Genomic DNA, 18,297 nt, shown 5'->3' on the forward strand with positions numbered 1-18,297 from the left:
ATAAATAAATTACAATTCTTTTTAAAATTTAATAATATATATATTTTTTGGGCAGAATTGCAGGAAATAACCTTTAAACCTGCATTCTCTCCACCAACAAGAGAGGTGTGAACAGTTTGTCATGAACAGTGCTTGTGCCCATAGAAATAGATGTGGCGCATACGTGGGATGTTCCCCAATGCTGGTAAACGTAAAGTAAGGGTACGAAGAGTGAGTGAGAAAGATGGAGACAGGAAGGGAGAGAGAGAAATAGGGAGGACAAGAGAGTGAGAGCGCTCAATTAGAAGGCCTGGGAAGTTTCTGTTTGGAGATCTGTGGTCGCATCAGTCAGACAGACAGACAAAAGACAGGAGTCGGGGCATATTGATAAAGCTGGACCCTTTGCCTCCGTCTCGGGGTCCGGGCCAAACCAGACAAACAAGCCCATCGTTTAAAAGCAGCAGCACTCAGCTTCCCTTCCTCCCTTCCCCAGCCTTCTGCCTGCTCTGCTCTTGCTCAAGCGCCGCCCCGGAAGCACAGTGGCCTGGTTTGGTCCTTTCCCGGACTGGAGTGTTTCTCAGCAGAAAATGGCTGAGTCCCCACAATGCAGGGGTCTACAGAGTACAGCAGTGTCACCACAATACAACCGTCCGCTAGAGAGGAGAGCAGATTCCCTACAATGCCGCAGTTTCCTAAAGAGAGCAGAGTCCCCACAATGCATCAGTCACCAACAGAGAGCAGTCCCCACAATGCAGTAGTCTCCTACAGAGGACAGCAGAATCCCCAAAATGCAACCTAACATGCAGACAGAACTTCAGCGGACAGGGCCACGTTGACAAAACTGATGCAAAGGTGCATCCTGGGGCCCAATACTTATTAAAATAGCCTCTAAGACCAGATAACGTTGATTAAATACATGATGATTTGCTCAAGCTAAAATGTGGTCAGGGCATGTAGGTTTGAAAGAAAAAGTTGTTTTGGTCCTCACACAAACACTTCCCTCCATTCTCAAATGTATCCAATTGCCAAGGGCAGCCTTCTTAAGTCTGGTCAGTGTTAAAACTAGAAGAATGTGTTGAGTTTCAGCAGAAATAGTGTGTGTGTACGTGATATTAATGTACCTCTCACGGCTTCAAACTTTTCAAAGTGCTAACAGAATCTATAGAAGCTTCTCATTATCAAGGTTGTATTTCATTAAAAAAATGTGCATATGGTAATGCATTCTCTAAAAACAAACATATTTAGTTATTATTATCCTGTATTTACAGCTATGTGATTGGTGCTCCATGCTAGCAGCACTGATGCCAACAAGCGTCAGTTCCTCCTTGCCACTATAAAACACATGCCGTGGATGGGCACTCTGGCTAAAATAACCAGCACTTCAATTTACTAGTAAATTAGTAATAATTATCTACAAGTTAACAGTGTTTAATTTATACAGAACTATTGCCTTCATATTTGAAGGCTACGGACGAGTAAAAGACAACATAAAACTCTGGGAAAGTATTCAAGGTATTATTGGTTTGTGGACAATATGATAAGATGTATCACATTTAAAGTAACTGGCCAGTGTCCAGATTTCTATGAAATATGACCTAGAATTAATTACAATGACTGGAATTGTTTCTTCTCCCAAAAAATGTAATTATGTTAAAAAGCATATTTTCTGTTTTGGAATGGTGTGGGCGTACCTAAACAGCCGAATGGTGTGGGCGTCGACCAGTCAAAAAATATTAATGCGTCATCCTCTTTGTGGAAACAGCTAGCATTTTTTAAACTCTCTGTAGAGCTGGGCGATATGGACAAAAACCCATATCATGATAATGTAAAAAAAAATATTTAAAAAAATAAAATAAAATTTAAAAAAAATCACAAAAACATGCTCCAATGATAATTCTGCACTAAATTATAGAAATAAAAATTGGGAGGTGCTAGAACTGGGCGATATGGACAAAAAGTAGTATTGCAATAAATGTAACAATATTGCTCGATAACAAATACAATTATCTTTTTTTTTTTTTTTTTTTAAATGGACATACTTTACATTAGCGGCAGGGCTCTCGATAATTTATTTTTCAGTGCCAAGTAACACTTGGCAGCCTGACTCAAAACGTAAGCCATTTCATCTAACATATCCAGGAAATGCATGAGATATCTTGATTTGTAACCTATTAAAATATGATCCAATATTAGGTGTATTTTTGACGACATCTTTGTGCAGATTGGCCTAAAGGCTATATTATTCACCACCTGAGGAAGTGGGAACTCAAAACAGCTAGATTGCTAACTCTAAATAGGATATTGTTGCTATATAGGATAAATAATTAGCCTACATGGCTATCAGTAAACGTAGGCGAATGTCCTACAGAAACTTTCCACCGCTAGGCCTAGGCTACATGATGTAGGCATATTAACTGCAAATGGCGGGCTCTGCTCATCTCCGCTGCATCGAAACCATACTAACTACAGCCTAATCCGGTTGTAAAGTGTTTCCATGAACTCAATTGAGGTGAAAAATACATGATACTCACAGAAAGCTGTGTCTCCTCTCTAACTAGAACAAAAGTAGTTGCTTTGAAAACGGTATCCCCCCCAATAGCATTTTGAGCAACGGCCATATGCTTGTGCTTCTCAGAATGCATCTCTCCTCCGCCGTGTGCAGTGGGTGTCAGCAGCCAACAGTGAAACAGGGACAAGCAGGAATCAACATAATGCATAGGCTATTACTGTTGACCAAATAATGGTTTTAGGACAAACTACAGAAACATTGTATAGCAAAATCACAGAAAATTCCTGATGTATGCAAAATGCTTCGGTAAGGGGAAGGTAATGTCGGTAATTTTCTGCTTATCGTCCCAGCTCTAGATACAATTTTGAGGTGTTTTTTTCCCTCCAATTTATGCTTTGGCCACAAATACAACTATAGGATGAGTCAACATTTGGGTACGAGTTAACAGAATATGAACTTTTAAAAAGTGATATTTTCACTGGACAGTTACTTTAAAAAAAAACTGGGGTTGTTTCCTGCTTGCTGACCTGTTCTAAGGAGCCAACCAAGTCGGGGAAAACTCATAATTAATCCCCAGAAAAGGCAATCATGAGTAAAATTAGAATACATTAAATGAGTGTATCGCCACCATCAAGCATTTCTTATTCTATTCGACAATCTTCTGTTTGAAAATAGAGTATAATTTTGGAGCAGGGCCGCATGCAGCTGTGTAATCATCCTGCTCCAGCATCATGCTAGGAACATTACTGTATTTTTTATCTAAACATCAGGTTAATCTCTACTACATGGGGTTTTAAATTGTCCTCGCCATTTTCAACCCCGTCTGTTTTATTGCTCCAACTGGCACCTAGTGGGCCGGTCCCTGGAGGACACAATGTGACCTTAAAAGGGATGCCCATTGGTATACAAGCCCCTCCCATGTGGCCCCCAGACCCCCTGTTGCCAGAGGGCAGCATTGACCTAAAATAATCACCCCACCACTCCCACCCCACAAACTTGACGTCGAGTGACCGTAAAGTCTTGTCTCCACCCATTAAAAGCAGCTTCAGCTGTTGCAATGGAGTCGAACCCGGGACTAAACGAGCAATCCCATTCCTTCTAATGCTGCTACAGCGCTCCCAGAGAAGTCTTGTGTATGTAAACATACGGACAAAGCTTTTGCTAAGCCACCCCCTTTAGGTAGGGAGGACACAGCACATAATATAGAGAGAGGCTCCTAGCTTGTGATGCCCCACCCTGTGTGACACTGAGGGGCGTGGGTTTAGAGAATTCATGTAAACAGACGCAGCAGGGCAGCACACAGAACCCTGTTGGGCCGTAAACAACAAAGGAGGAAGACGAGCGCGCTGCAGGCACACCGATTGGCCAGCCGCGGCAGCCATGGAGAACTGTGAATGAGGAAACGGGACAATGGGGAGGCGCTGAGGTGGATAAAGGAGGGTGGAGTTCCACAATCCAATCACATTAAATGGGTTTTTGTGTAGCTATGCTGGTGCAAAGAGCTTGGTGCAAACATTTCTTTCTCATTTTCTCCTTCAAATGTAGATGAGGTGACACCCGTACCTATCTTAGTTTGTAAACACCCCATCCCATTCCACCCCTCCACCCACCACCCAGCCTTGTCACCATTACTATCTCCATGCCAAGTCCCCTTTCCCGCTTCTCCTCCTCTCCCGCCGGCGGTCTTTTAAAGATAAGGACTGGGTGGATGGACAAACACTTCATAAAATGTGAATCTTCAGGACTTGACATAAAAACCATTGACAAAACAAAATAAATCAACAAATTCTACATACACATTCATCTACACTAACTGATCTTCCAATCAGCAGAGCAAGTAATAGATGAAGTGGAGGGGCCGGGAGTGTATCAGCCCCCCCCGAAAATAGCCAGGACCTCCATTCTCGGTCTTCTTCATATCTTTTAGGGAAACTCCAGTGTAGCACTACAAATATAACCCCTGTCCAATCACTCTAATCCAAGCACACGAGCACTCAACAACAAAAAAAAATTGAGTATAGCTTGGACTGGGCATGGAGCGATCAGTAGTATCGAAGCAAAAGGGAAACATGGGGGTGGGGGCTCAGGGGAAGGAGGAGCAGTAGCAGTACTAGTGGAATCATAGTAGTAACGGTAGTAGTTTTGTGGAGACTGTGGTATGTAGCCGAAGTGCTTCTGCAGTAGAAGTAGTAAGTAGTAGTCGATGGTGGTTCATTTTTGTGTGACTCGAGAGCATATAGAGTAGAGAGAACCGAGAAAGAACAGAGAGAGAGCGATGGTGACGGAGTGAGCTCTCCAGCTCTAATCGTTTCCCTTGGGTTGGTTGTCCGTGAGGGAGGGGGGGCTAGGTGGGGGCAGGGGGGAGGAGTGACACTGGCGCTGGTAGAGCCGCCAGCCCTTGCGGCAGAGCAGCACGAACCAGTAGACCTGCGGCGCCAGGATACACAGGCTGCCCAGGTTGACCGACAGTGTCAGGTGGAAGGGCACGCCGTAGACGGGGATGCCGTAGTGACGGCCGTAGACCCAGTACATGTAGGGAAAGAGGGCGATTCGACACAGGAAGAAGCTGAGCAACACCATGCCCCCATTGGCCTTATGGATCCAGCAGTCCTGCAGACCCAGCTGTGAGAAACGATAGGAGAGGAGGATGGAGGGAGAGATGTGTTGGGAGAATATTGAAAGGAGACAAAGAGAGAGAAAAAAGGTCATTATATGGTCAAACAGTCTTGAAATTCTAAGTGAGCAAAACTGGACTGGAATCCCTGGACCTGTTTGAATACTTTGAAAATACATTCTTCCTTCCATGATGTAATCACTGATCTGAAGACTGGACTGGTGAAAGCTATGAAGTGGTACCCATGCATCATGGTAGATCTGTTGATAGATACACTATTACAGGAAGCGAAGGAGGCATTCTAACAGTGCCCATGTGTGGTCTTGTGTGTTTTGACAGTGGCTCTGCAGTACCCGTCCAGTCCACCAGAGGACACTAAGCAAGAGAGCAGAGAGTGGCCCTACTGAATGAAGAGTCAGAAGTCAGCAGAAAGTGAGCTGGAGACCAAGCAGGCTCACTGCTCTTTTAGTGAAACATATACCAGGAGTGAGTATCTGTATGGATACAAGTACATACAGGTACCTGCCAAAATAAAGGAAACATCAACATAAAGCGTCTTAATAGGGCGTGGCCACCATGAGCCGCCAAAGCTGCCAGATCAGCTTCAACACACCTTGGCATAGATTCTACAAGTGTCTGGAACTTTATTGGAGGGATGCAACATCATTCTTCCACAAGAAATTCCATAATTTGGTGTTTTGTTGATGGAACACGCAGGTCTCAGGAACTGCCAAATCTCAATTGGGTGGAGATCCGATGACAGACACACAGAGGCCGAGACACAGACACAGGCCGAGACACAGAGACAGAGACGCACACACACACACACCGAGACAGACAGACAGACGCACACACAGACACCGAGACAGACAGACAGACGCACACACAGACACCGAGACAGACAGACAGACGACACACACAGACACCGAGACAGACAGACAGACGCACACACAGACACCGAGACAGACAGACGCACACACAGACACCGAGACAGACAGACACACACACAGACACCGAGACAGACAGACGCGAGACACACAGACACCAGAGACAGACAGACGCACAGACACAGACAGACACACACTGAGACAGACAGACACACGCCAGAGACAGACAGACAGACAGACAGACACACGCCGAGACAGACAGACAGACAGACACACGCCGAGACAGACAGACAGACAGACGCCGAGACAGACAGACAGACGCGAGACAGACGAGACAGACGCCGAGACAGACAGACGCCGACAGACAGACAGATGCCGAGACAGACAGACACACAGACGCCGAGACAGACAGACGCCGAGACAGACACACAGACCCACCCTTTGAACCCTCTATGCTCCTTTGAGACCTCTCTTCCAAAGTCACTTAGATCACTTCTAGCCATGATAGCCAAAATAATGAGCAACTAGGCATTTTTATACATGACCCTAAGCATAAACAATTGCCTCCATGGATATGGTCCGATTCTGGCAAAGCTACTTTGAAGCAAGGTAAGACATGTCTCATAATATGTAGTAAAAGGTTCAAGTTTCAAACTAAGTAGCTTTATGTTTTCAAAAGGCATACTGCCTCCAGCTCATTGCACAGTGGTGCGTGACGCACTGATGAAGCCCGCCATCCGATTTTACACTCCAAGCCTCTGTATGTGTGTGATAAACAAGATTCATAACAAATATACTGTACACGCGCCAATTTCATTTCACAACATCATGCAAATTTACCTACAGACCGATAGACTGGTATTACCATCAATGAACAGGCTAAAAAGCATTATTTCGCAATGTGATTATTTTCTTCTCCCGGGCAATTGGCCGGTGTAGATTTGTTTTATTAGTCTGTAATAGCCGGCTTTTGGCCAATGAAAACCTCGGTGTGTATACATGGTTGTTATAAGTGGGGATTAGGGTGTTCTAATGTGTGTGTGCGTGCATCTCTCTCACCTGGATGAGGATCTTCCCTAAGGAGACGAAGGGCGTGCTGAGCTCTGTGAGGAACAGGCAGCCGATGAAGTAATCGCCCTGGTCCCTCCTGAAGAACTGAAAGGCACAGGGAGGGAGACGGCACACAGTTACAAAAATCTGAAACAAGACCATGCACACACAGAAATACACACACACCCCCACCCAAAATGGTCCTCGGTACTATAGGACTTGTAGGCAAATCGACTTTCCCTAGGGCTGCACATACAAAAACAAGTCAGGACACAGCTCAATAACACCAACAGGGCTAGAAACTAACTTGGCCAACAGAGGTCAAACCAGGCCCAGGGTCATGTTCATCAGGCAACAAACAGAAGAAAATGGACTGAAACTGGGAGGAACTACCTGGACTTTTCCAACAAGAAACACTCACATTTCGTAGCAAAAGGTTTCCGTTGCATGCAACAATGAACAAGACCCAGACTTATGCCATAAGACCAGACGTTAACCTCTTGAGACTAGGGGGCGGTATTTTGATGTTTGGATGAAAAACATACCCAAATGAAACTGCCTATTTCTCTTTTTCTAGCTGGGTGTCCTTAGATTTTTGCATGTGCGAGCAGCTTGGAGCAGACCTTTTCTCTCTCTCTCTCCCCTATTGAAAAAGCTACCGTCCGGTTGAAATATTATCGATTATTTATTGTAAAAACAACCTGAGGATTGATTTTAAAAAAAAGTTTGACATGTTTCTACGAACTTTACGGATACTATTTGGAATTTTTGTCTGCCCGTCGTGACCTGCACGAGCCTGTGGATTACGGAACAAAACCTGCCAACCAAATGGAAGTTTTTGGATATAAAAATAACCTTTATGGAACAAAACAAACATTTATTGTGTAACTGGGAGTCTCGTGAGTGCAAACATCCAAAGATCAAATGGTAAGCGATTCATTTTTTTGCTTTTCTGACTTTCGTGACCAATCTACTTTGCTGCTAGCGGTTTGTAATGTTTTGTCTGCTGAGAGAGCTGTCCTAACAAACAATTGTTTTGCTTTCGCTGCAAAGATTTTTTTAAATCTGACACGCCAGGTGGATTAACAACAAGCTACGCTGTGTTTTGGTATATTGCACTTGTGATTTCATGAAAATTAAATATTTTTAGAAATTGAATTTGAATTTGGCGCTCTGCAATTCAGCGGATGTTGACGAAAATGATCCCGCTAAAGGGATCGGTGCGCTAAGAAGTTTAAGGTAAGGGAATAGATCACAATGAGTAAATTAGTAAATGTATGGAGGAGCATTGATGGAAGCTGCAGACAGGGAGGATGCCAAACAGAGGGCTCTGTGTGTGTTATGTGATGATGAATAAACCAGTAGTGTGTGGGGCCGAGACACCAGTTCTGCCATCTGCCCAATGGAAGAATGACCTGCAGCACAAACTGCTGCCATGTAACACTACACCTACCTACCCCCTGTACCTGCCTGCTGGACCCAGTGTGTGTGTGTGTGTGTGTGTGTGTGTGTTACCTGACTGTGTGGGAGGGAAACGAAGCAGGGAGCAAGGGAGGAGTAGGAGAAGGGGAGGAGAAGAGGATCACAGCAGCTGGAGCCTGAATAATGGAGGTGTAGGGTATGGTGATCTCATATCACCATTGAAAGCCACTGAAAACTAAGATGCCAGGTTTACAATGCACTTGACCTTCTCTCTACATAAAATGGACACAATTTCTTATTTTACCTTTATTTAACTAGGCAAGTCAGTTATGAACAAATTCTTATTTTCAATGACAGCCTAGGAACAGTGGGTTAACTGCCTTGCTCAGGGGCAAGAACAACCTATTTTTACCTTGTCAGCTCAGGGATTCGATCTTGCAACCGTTCGGTTACTAATCCAACACTCTAACCACTAGGCTACCTGCCACTAATACGACATGTGTGTGTGTGAGAGAGAGAAAGAGAGAGAAAGAAAGAGAGAGAGAGAAAAAAAAGAAAGAGTGAGTGATGGAGCAAGCTAGCGAGATCTCAGGGTTTTCTTTAGCGGGCAATTGCCGGTTTTAGGCCCCCAAAAATAAAGTGAAAAGCCTATAAATAAAACTGTTGCTGGAAAAACAAATCCCATTGCAAACTAATGCTTTTTAGTAATTGATGAAAATACCAGTTGATGTAAATGCATTTGACCTTCAGGCTTATCGGTATATAGGTTAATTTGCATAATTTTGTGGAATTACTTTAGACTGTATTTTCGTTAGCCATCATGCATCTTATTTATTAACTAACAACTATCACACGCACACAGCATTCAGAGACTATTTTGAGTGGGATTTCTCCTGCAGCTGGAATAAAACATGTGCTTTTAAAAGCCAATTAATTGCACAACAAATCTAAATACAACCACGTGCTGAAAACTGTTTTGGTGCAACATTTTTCAAAATAGCTATTATTTTTTATTTCTCAACTGGTAATTAAAGCTAGCCTCCCATTCAAGCGCAGGCAACAGGCTATCAGCACATCACCCACCACTTTACAATGGGGGCTGGAGGCAGTATGCATTTTGAAAACATAGTTAATTTTTTGAAATCAGAATGTTTTATTTAATACTATGAGGAATGTCTTACTCTGCTTCAAAGTAACCTATTGGCAAAATCTGACTATGGGAGCAATTATTACTTCATTGGCAGAGCGTGAGTTTCAAGTTTGGGGAAGCTTAGAATTTATCCTACCAATCTGTGCGAGTTGTGCATTTCTCAAAATCATTGTCACGTGGTCAATCATAAAATTTGGAACTACCGATAATGTGAGATCACCAGCCTCTGCCATAGGGACACATTGATACCTGATCCATTGGCGGCTAAAGAAAGATTTTTCAAATAGTATACTTTGAATTATAGTTTTAACATCACTCACATTAGATGTTAACCCATACGAGTCTAAGTCCCTGAGGTTCTACTAAGCTATATGGAATTGTTTTAAGGTTATACCAAGGATCATTAAACTAATTGATTTAGAATTTTAAGACCCCTTGAAGTATATATATTTTTAAAAAGTACAAAAATGATTAGATAAATTATTTTTGGCCTTACTGCTATTAGCCCATACAAATGCATTGAATAATAGATTCACTACATGGAACATCATATAGTACCAACAAAAATATCAAAAAGTTGTTTTGAAGTGTTTTTTCTATGTATCTGAGAGATATATGAACAGGAAACATATAAACACACTTGTTTTCTTCACACATGTATTTAACCCCATTAAGACATGTCTTCTGACACTTGTGGAGAAAACCATCATGTTTGTGAGAATCTCATCTTTCCATGGAGGGATCACATTAGTCGTTTAGGCCAAACCGTTTGGACGCTACAGACGATTTTGTAAGAAGGCTGATTTTCGGGATGTTTCATGGTCTGACGAACACCCCTCTAGCTCTGTCACCTTTCACCGCAGATGCGGAAGTGCGACATAGAAAAACAAAGATCTCTAGCTTACATTTACGGATTCTCATGGGGATTTTTGTATTATGCTAATTAGATGTCCACGCTCCCCCAACATTATCAGGACAGAGAAAAACAGACATGCTCATTGCTCACATGGAGCAATCCAAACGAAAGACAAATCTCGTAAATGATGGTTCTGAAATAAACCAAAGCTTGTTTTTCACAAGTGTAGCAAGTTGTAAACTCTGCAAACAATGTTTCCACTCCGAGAATGAGAACAGTAAAATACTAATTAATACATGCATTAACAGAAATGAATGTAACCAAATGACTGACATATGTAAATGTAGAATTGATCAAAATAAATAAACGGGTAAACAATTCACACAACGAAACAATGAATGCGACAGAATTGGCAGGAGACAGCAGAGCCATTCTGGAGAGAGATTCGCCACACACCCCTCCCCTTCTTCTTGTCTCAACATTTAAAATTCTACTCAAGACATTATCTTCAGCTACATTATCTTTGCCCAGCGGGATAATGATTGTATTCTTTTTGAAGGAAATGTTTGAAAATGATGTTTTATTGGCTGCTTCATTACATGAGTTGAATATTCTGTTAAGGTGCATTACCATAATGTAATTGTGATTTCTGTCATGCTGAGCACCATGGGTGGACGCCTTAATGGGTTATACACCCAATGCATATGGGTCCGGTTAATTTCTCAAATGGCCAGTAAATGAACATTTTCCCGGTCATATTACCATAATTGTCCAGCGCAACATTTTCCATGGGTATGTGTTCTCTCTCGATGGTCATGATACACTCATCTGTCGTTATGTGGATATTAGCTAGTGTTCTTGACCGAAAATGCAGTCAACGGGGAAGACAATGTAATGAAAACTAGAAGGAGAAGCAAATATCAGCTAGCCAGGCTACACACAGGTCTCTTTCACACGCTCTCTGACCCGTTTCATTTTCAAAGCACTTTCCAAATAGAGTTAGTGCCATCTCTCTCTCAGTGCCATCCTCCTTCCCCTTTATCCACCCCCCTCACTGTCAGGCAGCAGAATGGTCAGCAGGGAATCTCACCCCCCTCCTCTCCGTTCTCTTGCACGAGAGTGATGGGCAGCATAATGGTCAGAAGGGTCATATCACTCTCCCCTCCTCTCCCTAATCAGTGACAGGCAGCAGAATGGTCAGCAGGGACTCCAAAACCTGACAAGTTTTCCTGGTCAATAAGTAATGTGCCATCTCGGCACAAACAAAGGTAGTGTGTGTGTGTGTGTTACTGACCAGGGTGACGGGCAGCAGGATGGTGAGCAGCGCGATGTGGTGGAGCACCAGCAGGAACTCACGGCGGACAAACGAGTTGATCGTGGTCAACGAGTGCTCCTTATACTCCTCGTGACCCTTGACCCGGAAGCGGTAGTAGTGGCTGAGGTACATGGCGTAGATATCGTATGTCATGTAGGGCACGCCGTACCAGATGACAAAGTAGGTGGCCAGCCAGTACCTGAGGGAAAGGGAGGGTTCATTATTTCACACCATTATGCAATGAAAACAAGAGTTTCTTATTTGACGAGTTCAGTGAGTAGCTAAGTGGGCCATGGGTTCAATTCATTCCCACAGGGATGACACACATATAGAGCGCATTCATTGTACTGTAAATCACTTGGAATAGTGTCAAGTGTTTGTGGAATACATTTTATAACATTACTTCTAGCTAAACCTGGGAATTAAAAAATGTGGAGAGGGTGAAACGCATGACACACATACTTTCTCTCCCCCCCCCCAATTAGCCCAGTTGATTACAGCACATTAGTTGTCACACGTGTGTTGTAATGTTACAGGCTGTCAGGCAAGTGGTAACTCATGCACGCTGGCTCTACACTGCGCTGTGGGAGTATTAAGCCCTGGTGGGGGGGTGGGGGAATTAGCAGAGCACTGATGCTGGGTTAGGTCAGAAGGTAGCCAGGGCATTGCACTGACTGCAGCTGGGCCAGGGTTGGAGGCTGCCCTGAGTCAGTGTAGTCTGACCTAACCCGGCATCAGTGCTGTGCATCAGACTATTAGCATTAGTGTAAATATAATGCCAAGTAGCACTGGTTATGCTATGCTAGGCACTGGCTGAGACAGGACAAGGACGCTAATCGAAAACGATGCTGTTAAAAGTCAACTGCCGCTGAGAACCAACTTCTCCTGGTTTAAAACTGCCTGTGTGACATCGATGAGTCAGAAGTGTAAATAGACCACTGCTCCACTCGGAAGGCCCTAAGGCACTGAATCGCAGGGCTAGCTGGGTCACTAGAAATTCTGGGTTAGAGTCCAGGCTCTGTCGCAGCTGGCCGCGACCGGGAGACCCAGCGTCGTCTGGGTTAGGGGAGGGTTTGATCGGCAGGAATGTCCTTGTCCCATCGCGCACTAGCAACTCCTGTGGCGGGCCGGGCGCAGTGCACGCTGACACGGTCGTCAGGTGTACGGCGTTTCCTCCATACATTGGATAATTTTGTAAGGGAGTTCGTCATGAGTTACTGGATGGTTGGGTATGAATTACTTATGAATTACTTCTGAATAAGGCCCAATTTCCCAGAAACAACACATTGTGGTCCGCCCCCAGCTGTCATGTGAACACTTGTCGTCAAGTCTGCAACGCACGCACATTTCACTCAGCAAATAGGAGTGAAAATGGGCTTCCATAAAGATGGTACAAACTTCCAATGCATTTCAACAATATGGAAAGATGGCCAGGAATGGTTTACATCCAACACGTAGACAGCTTGCTTTCAAAAACATTTAAACTCAAACTGGCTAGCTAACGTTAGCCAACTCAATTCAGCTCTGACAGAGATATTAGTTAGCTAGCATTCGGGGGCTTCGTCTGTTCACCCAAAACAACATACGTGTTCTCAAAGGTTTGTGTATTTTCTTGTGCAAAAATAAATGAAGGATAGTACTTGTCTACTACAAATATAGCTATGGCTCTGCCAGCAAATAGCAAACTGTGTCAGCAAGCATTCAGCAAAGTACACAGCTGGTTGCATAGTCATGGTGTCAGCGTCACCGGCCTGAATCTATTCTGTAGTTAGTCCCTCTATTAGCATAAATTACTTACAAACTAGAGACAGTAATTTCTCACTATATGTTCATTGAGTGACAATATTTTATTTCATTTAATTTTATTCCATTCACAGGCTACATACAAAACATGGTGAATTGTTTAAATTTTTTATTCAGCAAGTTCTGCTTCAGAGAAATGGGGAGACACTTGAATCAGGTTGGTCACAGTTGACTAGTTTCAGGAAACTAGGCGTATGTCGCATGCCACTACTTCACAGGAGCAGCATTTGAATTTAAACATGCATTTTATTAGCAAAATATTTTTTTGTGTGCAAAAATGCCTTCTAGAACATGTGCCTTAATAACAAACTTGTATTCCATCCATAAATACAATTGTTAAATTACAAGCCTAGTTGGTTTAGCCATGAAAAAAGACAACCTTCCCACTAGCCATGATTGGCTGAGATAATGTTCCACTGTGCAAATGGACTACTCCTTGGACCGAGTGAGTAATGCCATGCTGGCACGTGTCTCTTGTGAAATCAGGATCTCTGATTGGCTATGTTCAAACGTGTATTTATAGTTGGCTTCCATGACTGTATGGGTCAGATATAGGAGCTGAAGTCGACCAGTATCTGTGAAGAGAGGGTCCTGGAACTGATCTATGCTGCAATGCCCATTAGGTGTAGGAAAACTCCTCAGAAGGGCCAAAAGTTGTTCACTGTGTGTATTTATTTCTTGTGTCAGTATTTCATTTTAAATGTATTTCTTTTGTATTTTTTATATATATTTTAAACTCTACATTGTTGGAAAAGGACCCGTACATAAGCATTTCACAGTTAAGATTTGTTTACACTGCAGGCTTAACACAAAAACCAGTTTGGTTTTCAAATCCATTTTGGACTACAGACTATCCAAATAGCAAGTTACAAGTCTCCAAATCGGATGTGTGTGTGATCAAACAGCAGCCATTTGCTGACATGGCTACGCTAGTTGTCATGGTAATGACGGGTGTGCACGCAGTGGTGTTGGCTGATTCGTGGTGGTGCTCGTGGTTCACTCAGAAGTTATATAGCAAGCTAAGGTGACAATGCCTGCTGTAGAAATTTTCCAGTTGCTTTGCATGTTCAAAATCATAGTATAAGAACACAAAGACTCATAAGGATAAGCTGATCCAACTTTCAAATGAATGAATCCTTTTTGGATCAGCCACAGCAGTCAACTTGCTAGCTAGATAGCGGTTTAACACGTTCACTAATTTGTTTGCAAACAATTAACAAGCTAGTTAGCTACTACATGTTCTTGTCAAAGTCGTTAGCAAGCAATATGCCAAATAAGTCTAAAAAACACTTGAGGGCAAATGATTCTGATTTGACCGTTCAGACAAGTCACATGGCCAGGGATGATATGTATCCAACTTCAAACAAACTATAAATGTAGTTTGAAATGTCACATTCAATGTGCTCATTGGCTGTCCAGACTGCAGGAAAAATAACCAATTCGAATATGCAAATAAATAGGATTCAAGTCACTTCAAACTGACAATGTGAACAAGGCTTTAGTTTACACCTGTTGTTTATGAAGCATGCAACACATGACATTTGATAAGGTGATTACTAATAAGACAGTACATCACAAGTGTTTAGTAATATGACCCTTCAATAAATGTCACTCATCAACTCTTCCTCTTTTTTCTACAGATGGCCTGAAGAGACCCTGTGTATTCTTCAAACATGTCAGGGAGCCAACTTTTGGCTACCCAGACTATTTGCATTAAACTCATTTTTTGTTTTTTGACTAAAATGCACACTCACTACCCACACACACATGCATTCAGAAAGTATTAAGACACGCCCACATCCACAGCTCCTCTGTTTATCATCTATCCTGATTTCCTAGTCACTTTTTATCCCTACTTTTATCCCTATGTACAGTTGAAGTCGGAAGTGTACATACGCCAAATACATTTAAACTCAGTCCACTACCTAGACCTTAAGCCATTTTGCCACAACTTTGGAAGTATGCTTGGGGTTATTGTCCATTTGGAAGACCCATTTGCGACCAAGCTTCAACTTCCTGACTGATGTCCTGAGATGTTGCTTCAATATATCCACATAATTTCCCCACCTCATGATGCCATCTATTTTGTGAAGTGCACCATTCCCTCCTGCAGCAAAGCACCCCCACAACATGATGCTGCCACCCCCATGCTTTCAGGGTGTCGATATAGGACTAACTTTACTGTGGATATAGATACTTTTGTACCTGTTCCCTCCAACATCTTCACAAGGTCCTTTGCTGTTGTTCTGGGATTGATTCGCACCAAAGTATTTCATCTCTAGGAGACAGAATGCGTCTCCTTCCTGAGCGGTATCACCACTGCGTGGTCCCATGGTGTTTATATTTGCGTACTATTGTTTGTACAGATGAACGCGGTACCTTCAGGCATTTGGAAATTGCTCCCAAGGATGAATTAGACTTGTGGAGGTCTAAAAAAATAAATTGAGGTGTTGGCTGATTTCTTTTGATTTTCCCATGATGTTAAGCAAAGAGGCACTGAGTTTGAAGGTAGGCCTTGAAATACATCCATATGTACACCTCCAATTGACTCAAATAATGTCAATTAGCCTACCAGAAGCTTCTAAAGCCATGTCGTCATTTTCTGGAATTTTCCAAGCTGTTTAAAAGGCACAGTCAACTTAGCGTATGTAAACTTCTGACCCACTGGAATTGTTATAGATTATTTCACTTAAAATTCAATGTGTCTGTAAACAATTGTTGGAAAAATTACTTGTGTCATGCACAAAATAGACGTCCTAACCGACTTGCCAAAACTATAGTTTGTTAACAAGAAATTTGTGGAGTAGTTGTAGACGACTTTTAATGACTCCAACATGTATGTAAACTTCCGACTTCAACTGTACAGTGCCCTCAAATTATTCATACCCCATTCTAAAATGGATTACATGTTGTTTTCCATCAATCGACACATAATACCACATCTACCAATAGATGTCCTCCTTTGCGAGGTATTCTCTGCTCGACTTAGGGACCTTACAGACAATTGTATGTGTGGGTAAAGAGATGAAGTTCATATTAAAACACCATTATTGCACAGAGTGAGTCCATGCAATTTGCGACTTGTTAAGCAATTTCTACTCCTGAACTTAATTTGCCATAAAGGGATTGAATACTTATTGACTCAAGACATTTAATATTTTTTTTGTTGTCAATATTTAAAAAAACATTAAACCACTTCAACAATTTGGGGTATTTATTGTGTGTAGGCCAGTGACACAAAATCTGTAATTAACCAATTTTAAATTCAGGCTAACACAATTGTAGGAAAAGTCCAGGGATGTGAATACATTCTAAAGGCACTGTACCTCACACATACTATACTGACACTCCAACACACACACACACACACACCGTCTATTATCTATCTTGACTGCCTGGTCACTTTTACCCCTACTTACATGTACATATTACCTCAACTACCTCGAACCCCTGCACATTGTCTCTGTACTGGTACTCCTTGTATATACCCTTGTTATTGTTATTTTATTGTGTGATCATTTATTTAGCAAATGTTTCTTACTTAACTCTGCATTGTTGGAAAAGGGCTTGTAAGCAAACATTTCACTGTAAAGTCTACACCTTGTGTATTCGGCACCTGTGACAAATAAAATTTGATAGTTTGATTAATTGATGTATTAATTCGGGTTCACAGTGTGGACCGAACAGAGGTCACCGTACCGAACGGTTTGGTACGAATGTGTACAGTTACAACTAATATTTGCACAATGTTATATTAGCATAACACTGCTTCCACATTATTATGTGATGTATGGTTTATTCTAAATAGAACTGTTACACTTTAAAGTTACCAAAACACTTAGTTTGGAATATCTACATAAGTTCAGCAATTGCACTAGTCTCAAATGACTCTTTAGGCTACTGACCGATGCAAAGCTTCCTCCTGAGTGGTATGAGAAGAGTGCCATCCTCCTGCATCTCACATCTGCTTGTAGTAATTGAACTCTGCCTGCTGGAACCAAGGGTTGAGGCAAACTCATATCCAGGATGGAGTGTCATGCACTTCACCTCCCTGCCGTGTAACTGCACCCTTCTATAACCTGTAATACATTACATAGATGGAAGGGACTTCATCACCCACTGGAGACTTGAAGACAGAACCACACCTAGAGAGCTGTGCATGTCAGTGTGTGCTTAGACAGCCAAATCCTTAAGAGTCGGCCAAATAGACTAATAGAATGCCATTCTAGTTCTGGTTAGACAGCTGAAGTTGTGCTCTACACACAACTGATTTTTATTTGCTTGGTAAGTGTAGGCATACTGGTCTATATTGACATCAATATGATAGTTGCAGCATAAAAATGTGTCTTTGTAACAAACACACGGATACATTTTTAGTTGATAAATGGATCTACACTAAAGCTGGGCGATTTTTGTGCAATGTCCACATGTAACCTACACCTGTAGAGAAACTAGTTCTGGGATTTGTCCCCCGGGAAAGATCTAACAGCGGACATAAGGAGAGATGAGACAAAACTAGCCAGTTATAGAACATTGTGATGTAGGAAAGCTGAGCTGACTCAAGACTGGGCATTCAACTCACAGTTGACACGGTTTCAATGGTAACATGTATTTGCATTTACATGTACATGACATGATGAAACGTTAAAACTAAGTTGCAAGCTAATTCTATAGCAAGGTGTTGTAGAACAAGTGTCTTATGAAACACATTC

General features: G+C 42.4%; 1 protein-coding gene across 1 annotated transcript in view; it reads right to left on the bottom strand.

Moving 5' to 3' along the window:
* Positions 1 to 4,367: 4,367 nt before the first annotated feature.
* Positions 4,368 to 18,297, bottom strand: part of LOC112258046 (ceramide synthase-like) — a 29,288-nt gene continuing 15,358 nt past the window's right edge. The window contains exons 3-5 of the mRNA XM_024432113.2: positions 11,762 to 11,981; positions 7,049 to 7,144; positions 4,368 to 5,110 (exon numbers count right to left, since the gene is read on the bottom strand). Coding sequence (XP_024287881.1) covers positions 4,790 to 5,110; positions 7,049 to 7,144; positions 11,762 to 11,981 — 637 coding nt within the window. The 3' untranslated portion in view covers positions 4,368 to 4,789. The remainder of the gene's footprint in view (positions 5,111 to 7,048; positions 7,145 to 11,761; positions 11,982 to 18,297) is intronic.

This window comes from Oncorhynchus tshawytscha, linkage group LG09 (genome assembly GCF_018296145.1).
Source record: "Oncorhynchus tshawytscha isolate Ot180627B linkage group LG09, Otsh_v2.0, whole genome shotgun sequence".
NCBI classification, from domain to species: Eukaryota; Metazoa; Chordata; class Actinopteri; order Salmoniformes; family Salmonidae; genus Oncorhynchus; species Oncorhynchus tshawytscha.